The 14,093-nt window shown below is 43.6% G+C and overlaps 2 protein-coding genes across 2 annotated transcripts; both read right to left on the bottom strand.

Annotated features, from left to right (window-relative positions):
* Positions 1-1,989: 1,989 nt before the first annotated feature.
* On the bottom strand, positions 1,990-4,006 carry LOC124263858 (dextranase-like). The gene is made up of 2 exons (XM_046698578.1): positions 3,049-4,006; positions 1,990-2,607 (listed from the first exon to the last, which is right to left on the bottom strand). The coding sequence occupies exons 1-2, from the start codon at positions 3,949-3,951 to the stop codon at positions 2,065-2,067; spliced, it is 1,446 nt and encodes a 481-aa protein (XP_046554534.1). The 5' UTR covers positions 3,952-4,006; the 3' UTR covers positions 1,990-2,064.
* A 5,154-nt stretch (positions 4,007-9,160) lies between these two features.
* Positions 9,161-11,778, bottom strand: LOC124263835 (dextranase-like). Its single transcript, XM_046698558.1, has 2 exons — positions 10,871-11,778; positions 9,161-9,731 (listed from the first exon to the last, which is right to left on the bottom strand). The coding sequence occupies exons 1-2, from the start codon at positions 11,768-11,770 to the stop codon at positions 9,189-9,191; spliced, it is 1,443 nt and encodes a 480-aa protein (XP_046554514.1). The 5' UTR covers positions 11,771-11,778; the 3' UTR covers positions 9,161-9,188.
* Between the last annotated feature and the right edge of the window lie 2,315 nt (positions 11,779-14,093).

Here is a 14,093-nt window from a genome sequence, read left to right as displayed (position 1 = left end):
GGCTACACGTAATGTTCCTACTTGTTAGAGGGCAGTGGGTACAATGTGTGAAGCCCCTTTCTGGTGTTCCCCGCCGTGATATTGCTGGAATATTGCTAAAAGCGGCGTAAAACAAAACTCACACACTCGTCACGCCGAAGATCCGGGTTCGATTCCTTACTTGGGTACAATGTGTGAAGCCCATTTTTGGTGTTCCCCGCCGTGATATTGCTGGAACATTGCTAAGAGCGGCGTAAAACTAGACCCACTCACTCACTCTTACTTGTTAGTAATAACGTAATGCCACTTCTACCTAACTCTCTAGTTTCTGATACAGCTTCTATTTAAACTATGCCATCATATAAGTACCACTAGTCTACATCTACTACTACTACTACTACTACTACTACTACTACATCTACTGCTACTACTACCACGACTACTACTCATAGGCGGATCCAGAGAGACCGTTTAAACTCTCGTGAAGAGTGCACCACCCCACCCCACCAATTTCTCAAAAAGCTGTATCCGCCCCTGGTACTACTACTACTACTACTACTACTACTACTACTACTACATCTACTACATCTACTACTGCTGCTGCTCAGTAGCTTGTAATGCTTTGTAAACAAAGACGATATCACTGTTGATGCCCCCGCAAAGTACACTGTTAACATTTATGCGAATACTACGACAACTCAACCTCGAGCTGTTCCAGCCATTTCTGTTTATTGGCTGTAAATCTACAGCAAGATTCTTGGTTTTATGTTGGAGGTGGTTCCAAATGTGATGAGAGTGCGGGGTTTCATAACCCTGGAGAGGTCGACAAGAACTGTATACCTGTCTGGTGGTCGCCCCCTCTTCCACATCCGATGCAACACAAGTCGTCGAACGATCATGTGTACATCTGTAAATAGCAGCAGGCAATCAATAGTGTAGCTTCCTTTGAGAATTAAAACGTACAAAAATTTAGAGATGTTGAAGTCAGGGATGACTGGTACTTTAGCATGTTTCACTTGTCACCCTAAGGTGCATGAGTGTCCCATCTATGGCGCCTCGATTCGGGTTTAGACCGTAACGTGTGCCAGAAACCTTGCCATTATCGTGAGACTGAATCATGGATTCAGCCTTATGTGGTTGCAGTTTATGTCACCGTACTCGTGGGCGTCATTAAAGTGGTAAGCCTCTAAGGGGTGAGTGAGTATGGTTTTACGCCGCTTTTAGCAATGTTCCAGCAATATCACGGCGGGGGACACCAGAAATGGGCTTCACGCGTTGTGCCCATGTGGGGAATCGAACCCGTGGGGCGAACGCTTTAACCACTAGGTTACCCAATCGCCCCGTAAACCTTTAAGACTGGGCTGTCCTCTCATGAAGCTGACACGTCGTGATGTAACTGGAATAGTTTTTAAACTCAATGTGTTTTGAAACATTATCGTTTCCTTTCCGTGAACAGTGAGTGAATGAGTTTAGTTTTACGCCGCACTCAGCAATAGTCCAGCTACTAGTATATGGCGGCGGTCTGAAAATAATCGAGCCTGGACCAGACAATCCAGTGATCAACAGCATGAGCATCGATATGCGCAAGTGTGAACCGATGACATGTGTCAACCAAGCCAGCAAGCCTGACCACTCGATCCCGTTAGTCGCCTGTTACAAGCATGGGTTACTGAAGATTCATTCTATCCCTGTGAACAGAGTGTCATGCCTTAATATACATGTTGCTACTTGACCCATGAAGATCCGGGTTAGAGTTGATCCTACATGCTGTTGATCACTGGATTGTCTGACCGCCGCCAAATAGCTGGAATATTGCTGAGAGCGGCGTTAAACAACAAACAGTCAGATAATACAATAGCTATACTACTGGGCCTAGATTTTCGAAGCACTTTTCGCGCTAAGATAGCCGTAAGTTAATATTAATGAATGGCACTTACGACTATCTTAGCGCTAAGAGAGCTTCGAAAATCTAGGCCCTGGAATCATAGCGACCGTTGATAAATTTTATGATTTACTACATTTAGTTTATTTAATAAAACAAATTGCTTGACACACACATTACACAACAATTGCGACTGGCATTTGTTATCCAATTATTGGATCCTGATGGCAAGAGAAGATTATGTCCTTGGTTGTATGAAGATCAACACGGAAGTCGCCTTGACTTGGATTACTAATACAGTGACCGCCTATCTTCAAGTTTACAAACTGCCAATTCGTTATACGTCCCCCAATGGACGTTCCAGCAATTGCATTATGAATGGGGTCATTCGTTGGCTGAGATTCCACAGACATATTGATCACCTTTATGTTTGAGATGGTCCCCTTCGCCGCAGGATCCATAACGAAATTGACAATCCTGGGACATGATCCCTCAATTCGAATGTCTTCAAAGCGCATGTCACTGATGTCAAAATGGCGTGTGTTACCAAATGTGTCCAGTACAGCATCATTCGAACTGAAGTGAGTGCACGGACCTTTGAACTTGCAGTAGTCCACGTGGATCACGTCCATGTCGCTGATGCTGACGTTACGCACGTATGCTGTCTCCCACCCTGTCTGGAAGACACCGCCGTTCTGCATCTGCCACAGTACGCACCGTCTCACAGTCATGTGACTCTTGTGTATCTGAAAGATGCATACAATGTCAAGTTTGCCACTGAACAATTCACCACAAAAATGTTTTCTTGCAAAGTGGTAACCCTTTCTGCTTATTCTTAGTGAGTGAGTATAGTTTTACTCCTCTTTCAGCAATATTCCAGCAATATCACGACGGGGGACACCAGAAATGGGCTTCACACGTTGTACCCATGTGGGGAATCGAACCCGCATCATCGGCGTGAGGGGTGAACGCTTTAACCATAAATAAACTTATGCAAAAAGCATATTTTCCATATTCTTAAGACATATCGGCTAAAACATGAAAATATAAACATAAAATTACTGTTCTTCCACTTGAACGGTTTACCAACTTAAAATTGTTTAAAATGTACGAAATATAGTTTTCCTAGAATTATACAGTCTGCAAAGTCTGTTATGGTATTTAAAGAAAGCAATCACTTTTAGTACCTTAATGTTAGCATCATCAGCTATTATGAAGCTGTCCTCCACCAATCCACGGTCTCCAATTCCGATTCCGTCTGAGTTGTACATCCACGCCGCAACAAGGCGAGCATTACGGACAACGTTGTCGTCACCGTTGCTCATGTAGTAGAACTGACTCGGGTCAACTATCGTCACGCCATCGAATGTATTGTGAGATGATCGTTGGAAATCGACAGCAGCTTCGCCAATCCTGGCATCATGCCGAACAAAATTTTCGTTGGAGATGATACCTCGACCGTGAAATTTCACTCGCCCATGGGGTAGCTGAAAGCCCCCTTTGATGTAAGCTCCCGGAGCGATATATACCTCCCTTACGTCCTCATCAACTACTATTTCCTTATGAAGGTCATGGATCCCCGGGCCGTAGTACAGGACATTTTTATCTTGCGGTGAAGGGACCTTTGCTTCAGGTGGGTCAGCGAAGACAAAGAGTTTGTCGACGATGTCGGACGCACCCAGACCGTAGTCGTAATCAAACTCTACAGACATCATACGTGTGTTGTGGGTGACGATGAATGTGGCTGTTTTGGGTCCCGTTCTCTTACATTTGTAATCGTAGCTGGTAGGTTTGATGACACAGTTGTGGAAGTCTTTAGGGGCGTGGACCTCGACCGTGACGGGAGCGCCGGTGAAGGCAAAGGACGCCCAAGACATACTTCTTCCAGATTCTGCTCTAGGGAACTGCGTATGCCGGTGGTCTGATTTGCTGATGTAGACAAACAAATTGTGGTGGTGTCCATTTTGAGAGATGGATACGTGGAACTTGTCTGACGGCTGGATCCCGTGAGGAGAAGGGTACACTATGACATTGGAAGACGTACACTGAACCAGGATGTTCAGTAATAGGAGAACAGACTGAACTTCCATGATCACCTCCCAGAATGCACGTCGACACAGTGTGGCCTTGCTGAGTTCCAGTTTTGTTCAGTGGAAACTTAACCGGGATGTTTCAGATAACCTACATAACTTTAGTTCGTGTAGACAATATATAAACTAAACGATAAACATTGACCTTGCGTGTTTTGGTGATCACAGTTCCACACATTTTGGTCCTCAGTGTCAGCTAAGTTGTTAATTTGTTAATGGTGTTCTCATTCCACCCATAGTTCTTACTGACTCTACACGTGATATGACGTGTGTTGGTGCTACTTGTCAAACATTATATCTATGTCGTATTAGGACCGAAATCAAAAGATGTTGTTCTGTCATAAGTGATTGTTATATCAGTGCGTTAAGACATGGAGTGATCGGACGTCTGTAGAACAAGAACTGGACTTTTCACTCAACCACATGACATCCACAAATGACGCTTGACAGGTGAGCATTCACTCAGTGTCGTTGAATTCATGTACACTTCAGGGCCTAGATTTTCGAAGCTCTCTTAGCGCTAAGATAGTCGCAAGTGCCATACATTAACATTAACTTATGACTATCTTAGCACTAAGAGAGCTTCGAAAATCTAGGCCCAGACGTCTTATATGTTCAGGAATGTTTTACTTCCATAATGGTATGAACTATGCAGTTTTGAACGCATGTGTTTTTTTTACTTTTATCAAAATCTACCAAAAGAGAATGCTTTTTAACAAGTTATGTTTGCACCAATGACGCCACGTCATTCGAAATTGAACGGTCAACTCTGCCATCACATTGTCCACGTGCTTCAGACACTCAGCCATTAGGTGGTAATCCTTTGTCAGGATCGTTCCACACAGAATGGAAATAGATCAAACACAGATAAATGTAGTCAGTGTCTCTTAACATTTGTCTCTTAAGGTAAAAAATTGATGATTGTGACTCCCACCTGAAATCGTTTGATACTGTGCGTTTACTGAATGAGTGAGTAAGGCTGGATTTACACTACGTCCGATTTTCTCTGCGTTGCGTCATGCGTTGCGTCCGAAAAAACGCAAGCAATACATTTTCCATTTAGACAATACACTAGGTGCGAATTTTGCATGCGTTGCGATCCGAAGCGATTTAGATAAGTAGCCCTCCTATTTTTGACGCAACGCAAATGAACTCGCATGAGGAATTCCCCTGATGACGTCATTCCAATAAGGTATTTCCCCTAACAGGTTGACAATCAGGTAAGGTTATTTCCTCATCTTACGATAAAAACACGCGATTCCAATTGCAGACAGGCTGTGTTTTTTATGAGATATTATTTATAATGTGTTTCTGCGCCTGTCTGTGCATAACATATACAATAATATGACAAACCTGTGATAAATTTCATTCTCAGAACAAGCTACTTCAAGATGCTTCTAAAAGGCTTATGGAAAATAAAATTGCCCAGATATTTCATGAGGCTCAATTTGGTTCACGTCAACAGAACCCTCAGAACTATGTTCCCCAGGGAAATCAGTACTGCTCAAATTCTATATATGTGGAATTTGTAATGCCTGAGTGTATGAGAGAACAATGTTGGTATGAAAGTAAATATTTTTTACATACTTTTTAGTTCAATATTTCGAAAACACATAATGATTGATGTTATTTAATTCCCTAATAATTCCCTTATAAGACGATTATAGGCTCCTTCAAATAATCTTTGTTGGTTTAAGGGATGTACCCACCATCTCCGTGTTTTGTTCTCTTCCTCATGCACAGAAACTGCCAGAGATGCTAGGAGTTTTCCTCCATCTTATATTCATCCGTCTTATATCGCAGATGATCGCACCTAGTGTATTGGAAAAAACGCACTCGGTAACGCATGCGTCAAAAAATGCGTACGTAGTGTAAATCCAGCCTAAGTGAGTTTAGTTTTACGCCGCACTCAGCAATATTCCAGCTATATGGAGGCGGTCTGTAAATAACCGAGTCTTGACCAGATAATCCAGGGATCAACAACATGAACATCGATCTACGCAATTGGGATATGATGACATGTATCATCCCAGTCAGTGAGCCTGACCACCCGATCCAGTTAGTCGCCTCTTACGACAAGCATGGGTTACTGAAGATCAATTCTGACCCCGACCTTCACGGGTTGCGTTTACTGAAAAAATAACAATATGTGGAATAGTGGATTTTCTCACTGTCACGTCCATGTAAAAGGGGGCGGTGGGGTAGCCTAGTGGTTAAAGGGTTGGCTCGTCACGCCGAAGACCCGGGTTCGAATCCCCACATGGGTACAATGTGTGAAGCCCATTTCTGGTGTCCCCCGCCGTGATGTTGCTGGAATATTGCTAAAAGCGGCGTAAAACGAAACTCAGTCAGTCAGTCAGTCCATGTAAAACTTGTGGGTAAGGCATTTACACAAGAAGTAGGCATACCCATGGACACCAGGTGTTCTCTCCTATCTTATGGAGTTTCAAATCGGAATGGCAAAGTCAAAACGCAGTAATGTGGCCAAGAAGTTGAACTTAAGCTTTCCCACCTGACATGCAAATAAAGGAAGCGCTATAAGACCGCCTAATCTGTTTCATGTTTTGATCAATGCAGAAGGGTTCAGACTGGCATAAACCTGCCCAGACTGTGGGAAAAGAGGAGTGACTTCAGCTTTTTACACAGTCCACCTTCCCATTATGTTGCACATGCTCCTTTCACCAATGTTTCAAAGTGAGTCAAACGACTCAGAAGTTGTTAAGTCAAGGTCACAACATTAAAGTCCTTTCAAACACGTGAAGGTAGCCATGTGGAGGACATATCCACGTCTGACGCATACGTTACAAACATGATGTCCAAAACAATTACCTGTTTTGATTTGTACCATATTTTCCCGTATTTTGTAGATGTACAATTGACTAGCATTTGCATGTGTTTGTGACGTGTGACCTAGTACCATCGTTGTTTGATACCGATTTAGGAACAAATGTCAATGATATTGAATCGAAAATCGGGTCTTCTTTCAGCAGAATATTCTTATTGGTGTGGAAAATATTTAATGGAGACATCTGTATTTAAGATTTAATGTTAAACCATAGCTTCCAGGTAGATGTTCTGGTGGTTGGTGTTTCTTCGTACAAAATGTGTTGAACCAGGAGGACGGAAGCAGCGATATAGAAAGCTCCATATGTTTAAAACTTCCAAAATCTGCGTTTAATTGAAACTGCTATTTCATGTTGTGTAAGAATGTGCTTCCGGCGGGTTCCACATTTCAGAATAGGAGAAATGATTCTGTGACCATATGAATCAGATATATTTGAGATCTGCATTAAAAAACAAAGGCAAGCCTGCAAGTACTCCATACCGGTCCGCCATCCCGTCTGGAACACGCCGCCATTTTGGGACTGCCAGATAAAATCACGTTGAATGTTAAGATTATCTGAATACAGCTGAAATGAAGCATTCAGTGTATGGCTTTGTCCTTCGAGATACTCATTGAAAATGCTACTGGAACCACTTTATGGCGTGTGGTTACCACGGGTTTTTCAAAGCACAAGGAATACATTTAAAATGTTGGTTGGACAAAGTATTAATATAATATAACCAGCAGCTCTTCTTTTCCCGGCGGAGTGTTCGGGCTCGGAGGGCTTGCAGGGGGCTCATCTTCGACAGGGATGGCAGTCCGGGCGCCCTCTTCTGGTTCAGGGGCAGCAGGCCTCTGGATATCTTGGGTAGATGTAGACGGGGTACGCTGGGGCCTTCTTTGAAGACCTCTACATTTTGACCATTCTGGCCGCAGTAGGCTCACAATCGGTCGCAATGAAATCGCGGGAACGCTCTCGCCGGTCGCTGAAGGCTACCAGTGCGTTCGCATAGCGCTCGTTATGAACTCGCCACAGTTCGCGCACCGCTTGGCTAATGAAAAACTTGACGCGATAACTACGAAACGCGCGGCGCGACTGACCTCCGAGCTACCGGCGAGTTTACTGAGACTTATGCGATCATACTGCGACCAATTTCGCGACCTCACTGCGAGATGGACCTATCGCAGAGGTTGCGCGAGTGTGAAAACCACTAAAAGCACTCGCCAAACTACCGCGACGGGTGCAGAGTGATGGTGATCGTTGGTGATGCTTTTGGCGATGATAGAGAACTCACTGAGACACCACTGCTACCCCACTACAACTTTATGCGAGGTAGTGCGATCGAGGGAATATTTGTCGTTCGTAAATCAGTCGCACAACCGGGGTAAACATGGCATAGGCGGAAGCAGAGGGGGGGGTGCAGGGGTGCGCATCCCCCTTTTGTGCTGAAAGTTTGTTAAATGACCATTGAAACTCGGGTGAAAACGAAGTGTGCACCCCTCCTTTTCTCAATAGTGTGCACACACCCCCACCCCCACCCTTTCTCAAAAAGCTGTATCCGCCCCTGCATGGTATAAGTTCGTGGGTCCAAACAAGATGCGAGAATAATGCGTTCGTAGTGTTAAAGCGCGTTTCTAGACTGGATCCACTCATAGTTCCATAATATTCCGTTAATGATGATAGTAACATGTCAGGTCTGGTGGGTGTGTTTGTTGATTAAAGGCGCCCACAAAAAAATGACGGCAGTCTGTAAATAATCCAGTTTGGACCAGACAATCCCCTGATTGACATCATGAGTATCGATCTACGCGCCCGGAACATTCGTTCCCGTTAGCCGAAGACTAGTTCTAACCAGAGATAAGCATTCCGACTTTGTCTACACTGGGTCATATGTTAATATGGGATCACTTCAGATAAACTCACGAGCCAGAAACCAGTCAAGACCTATTATCTCGGATTCCAAACTATCTCATCAAAACCAGATCAAGCATAGATATCCCATTGTCGTTTACGTCTCAATGACCTGAACGACCAGATCAGCTAACCAGATCTCGTATAGTGTCTGACGGATTCAAAATAGTAAGCTTCGTCTATCTCTCGCTTCAGCAGGATGAACATTTGAAACGGACCAGACGTTCTATAGTCCATGGAAAGAACTGTTCAATTCCGGTCGTTTATTAGACATTGGAGAATTTCTTAGTTAACTTTTCAAAACAGCGAGAGCTAAGATCTGTTGTTTAAAATGAAATCATGATCAAAGGGACGCAACTCTTCATAGCAAAGTTATAGCGTCTTAGCCGACTCAGCCCCCAGCGTCCCCTCAATACGAAAGCCAGCGAAACACTATTCTGCAAAATTATTTTCAAATTGGTTTTCCTTTATAATTTCCTTCGATATGCTCGTGTTTCCATATTATCCGATGATATTTTCTCCACAAGAAAACTTAATCCCGCTGGCGTGTTGAGAGTCTATGATGAAGTCTCCGGCTCCTGAGCTGGTGATGCATTGACCTCCAACTTTGAAGTTGAAAAAGTTCCAGTTAGCGATGTGACCCCCAGCGGAGGTGCCCGCTATTTCATTGTGTAGGTTGTCGTGGGTGGGCTGAGACTCTATGGACCAGTTCTCAAACCGGATGTTAGAAACCGACCCTTTTGCCCCCGTGTGCATCTTGAAGTAGATTACACGGGGACATGACCCCTCGATTCTGACGTTTGAGAATACCATGTCATGGACGTCGAAGTGTGTTGTATCTCCAGCCTGATCAAACACAGCATCGTTTCCACCAATGTGGCAGTTATCTCCCTTGAACGCGCACCAATCCGTGTGAATTATGTCGATGTCGTTCACCCGTACTTTCTGCATGTCCCTACCGGTCCACCATCCCGTCTGGAACACGCCGCCATTTTGGGACTGCCAGATGACAACACGTTGAATGTTAAGATTATCTGAATACAGCTGAAATGAAAAATTCAGTATATGACTTTGTCCTTCGAAATACTCACTGAAAATGCTACTGAAACCACTTTATGGCATGTGGTTACCACAGGTAGCACAAGGTATACATTGAAAAATGTTTGTTCGACAAGGTATTAGTATAACATACAGTGAAACCACTTTACGTTATAACTGAATAACGTGATTCCATTTAACTCTGAAGCAGAGACATTATCTCTGTCGGCAGTGTGTCATGTCGGCACACTATCCCAACTAGAGATATACTGAACTACTTTAGAAACGTATCACCCTATCATGGAATATTCAGACGAATTTTGAACTCAAACCATGCTTGAAGTAATCTGACTATGGCAGATAAACGTGATGCACACCGAGAAGCACGTGCATCCCTGACAGATCATGTGATCCCCTCGTGCTGACAATCACTTTTGCACCTGTAAATGGCGTGAAAATGCATAAAACCTGTCGGCTCATTGATAGATCATTCAACTGTGTACCAAAGTCAAAGCACCTAATTCTAATTCTAATTATTGTAATTTGCTATTTTTGGTTCCTCGTCACTGCCTTTTATATAAGTCATGATATATTACTGGGTTTTTCAGATTATTACTTGGGCGGTGGGGTAGCCTAGTGGTTAAAGCCTTCGCTCGTCACGCCGAAGGCCCGGATTCGATATTCCTCACATGGGTACAATGTGTGAAGCCCATTTCTGGTGTTCCCTCGCCGTGATATTGCTGGAATATTGCTAAAAGCGGGTAAAACCATACTCACTCACTCAGATTATTACTAGTCTGTGATTTTCAGCTATTGGAAGACACACATTGTATATGTCATAATTAAAACTTGTTCTCAGTAGTTAGAAAAGGTTGATATCAAGAAATGTATCCTTGACATCATGACAATAGATGTGATAGACACGTAGGTTATAACACTCATATCATTAATCTTCCTAATTAACTTAAAGTTTAAACGAAACTAGTGAGTATTTTTACGCCGCTTTTATCAATCTTTCAGCAATATCACGGCGGGGACCACCAGACATTGTAACCGAGTAGTGAATCGAACCCGGGTCATAGGCGCGGCGGGCGAACGCTTTACCACGAGGCTACCCCAACGCCCCATAAATCAAACTAACGTACCTTCAGTGCATCGTCGTTTGCGTTAATGAAGGAGTCTTCAACTACGCCGTCATGACCGATGGCAATACCGTCAGCGTTGTACGTCCATGCACCGACCATTTTGACATTTCTGACGGTATTATGATCGCTCTGGCCTCTATAGAAAAATTGCTCTGGGTCCGTTAGTGTAATGCCCTCGAAAGTGTGGTGTGATCCCTTGTCCATGAGAACAAGTGCCCACTGGAATCGTTTATCTTTGTGAGGATAAGTGCTGCCAGAGATCACGCCACGACCGTGGATCTTCACAGAACCGCCGGATGTTCGGAACCCGCCGTCGATGTAGGAGCCGGGAGCCAAATAAACCTCCTTGATATTATGGTCCAGCTCCTTCTGTCCATGGAAGTTGTACATCCCCGGCCCGAAATACAAGACAGAGTTGTCGTTCTTGTTAGGAACGTGTGTTTCCGGGGCGTCGGCAAAGATTAAGAATTTATCTGTAATGTCGCCGTGGTTGCTGCCGTAGTCGTAGTCAAATTCTACCGACATCATCTTTGTGTTTTGTTTAATTACCACTTCGGCAGTCTTACTCCCTGTCCTCCTACAGTGGTAATTGTAGCTCTTTGGTCGAACAATGCAGTTGTGGAAATCGGTGGGAGTATGGATCTCGGCTGTAACGGCCGCGCCAGAGAAGGCGAACGACGTCCATGACATCGACCTATGGGGCTTGGCGGAACTGTTCTCCTTTGTTCTCGGGTCTGATTTCGTTATGTACGTAAAGCTTTTCTGTTTATGTCCCCCTTGACTCAAATACACTTCAAACTTATCCGAAGCATGTAGTCCGTGAGGCTGGGGATAGATCTGAAGATTCCCCACCACGCTGTGGGCCACACACACCGTCAACAAACACGCCAGCAACATCATGTAATGATGAACACGGATCTAAGTTAGATAACTCGTGCATAGGTCGTTATCAACTTCTCTTTCTTTCAAATGTGGGAAAATAAACACCTGCTTATATGACATCAACTGGTTTATCGTTGATTCCAAAGAAATATAGGCGTGTGGATTAAATATGTAACAAGACGTGACAGACATTCACACCTGACACACATTGGCCGGCATGGTCGTATCTGCACTACACATACACTACACCTCCAAACTGACCTCGAGAGAATGATGGGTTTTACTGAGAATTAAGGAAAAGAAATATGGATTCTGAATATAATAAAGCATGCAATATAACAATATAGTTACCAATATGTCCGTTAGGTTAAAATAAATATGGGTGAGTGAGAATGGTTTTACGCCGCTTTTAGCAATATCCTCGCAATATCATGGCCGGGGACACCAGATATGGGCTTCACACATTATACCCATGTTGGGGAGCGAACACTTTAACCACTAGGCTACCCCACAGCCCCTATAGATATGAGAACAGCATGATTAATTGTGAAGCTAGAAATATAACCAATTCCTGGGCCGGGAGGAATAGATCGGATAATTTAACAGTTTACATATGACACTTGACACACTGTGACACCATTTTGACCTCATTCCGTCATTCCGCCTGCAATAAGCGAAGCAGCTACTCACATTTAGCTTATCTCAGACACAATTTTGTCTGTCTATGGATCTGTTTATTAGCAACCACACTAATTTGTCATTTTAATCGTCACCGACTCAGCATGCCATCAAACTACAACTATACGAAATGTTTGATCTGCCGTTGTATTTCATATTGCGAATGCTATTCAAAATGGGCTGCATGTAACTGCGAACATTGTAGTGAGTGAGTAAGGTGAGCTTCACACATTGTACCCATGTGGAAAATCGAACCAGGGTACCCCGCGAACGCTTTTAACCACTAGGCTCCCCACTGCCCCTCGAACATTGTATATGTGTGGCACCAGTATCCCCGATTATTGTTATACAACTGTGACCTCCAGTAGCCCGAATGTCGTACACATTTAGCAGTAACTGCGATTATTGTTATACAACTGTGACCTCCAGTAGCCGCGAATGTCGTACACATTTAGCAGTAACTGCGATTATTGTTATACAACTGTGACCTCCAGTAGCCGCGAATGTCGTACACATTTAGCAGTAACTGCGATTATTGTTATACAACTGTGACCTCCAGTAGCCGCGAATGTCGTACACATTTTAGCAATGTTATTGTTATACGTCCAGTAGCCCGAATGTCGTACACATTTAGCATTATTGTTATACAACTGTGACCTCCAGTAGCCGCGAATGTCGTACACATTTAGCAGTAACTGCGATTATTGTTATACAACTGTGACCTCCAGTAGCCGCGAATGTCGTACACATTTAGCAGTAACTGCGATTATTGTTATACAACTGTGACCTCCAGTAGCCGCGAATGTCGTGCGTATTATTGTTATACAACTGTGACCTCCAGTAGCCGCGAATGTCGTACACATTTAGCAGTAACTGCGATTATTGTTATACAACTGTGACCTCCAGTAGCCGCGAATGTCGTACAAATGTACCCGTGAAGATCCGAGTTAGAATTGAAGTTCAGTAACCCATCGTAAGAGGCGACTAACGGGATCGGGTGGTCAGGCTCGCTAACTTGTCATCGTATCCCAATTGTGTATATCGATGCTCATGCTGTTGATCACTGGACTGGACTGTCTGGTCCAGACTCGATTATTTACAGACCGCCGCCATATAGCTGGAATATTGCTGAGTGCGGCGTAAAACTAAACTTGCTCGCTCGCTCCCACCTTCACTCACTCACTCACTCACTCGTACCAATGTGACTATTTTGAGACCGATATCTGTTTTACAACATGAACACAAGAACTCAGAAACAGCGATCAGAAGTGAGAGTTACACAAAGTTCTTGCATTTCAAGTGCTGAACTTTGACCTTCTACAGTTTATCAAAGGAGTTTTCGACTTGCACATGGCGTTGTCACAACGAGGTTAAAGATAAATTTCACGCATTTTTGTAGAATTAAACTTACATCTCTTACATCTCTGGTATGCAGAGAATATTTTGGAAATCTTTACTTTGTATTTAACAGGGCACTGTTAACGGAGAACATTCTCAAGGTCCATGTTTTGAACATGGATTTATGCAGTAGATTGTATAGAAGTGAATACAATGAAACAGGAACTGAATAAGTACTCTCTTCTGTTTGGTGTTCAAGAAAATATAAATTTACACAATCACATGGCAAAAACAAATATCCATATTAAAGTATTTTAGGCGTAAA

Source organism: Haliotis rubra, unplaced genomic scaffold (genome assembly GCF_003918875.1).
Source record: "Haliotis rubra isolate DU_JTF1 unplaced genomic scaffold, ASM391887v1 Scf9, whole genome shotgun sequence".
In the NCBI taxonomy this organism is placed as follows: domain Eukaryota; kingdom Metazoa; phylum Mollusca; class Gastropoda; order Lepetellida; family Haliotidae; genus Haliotis; species Haliotis rubra.
This window is presented reverse-complemented; position numbering and strand designations above follow the sequence as displayed.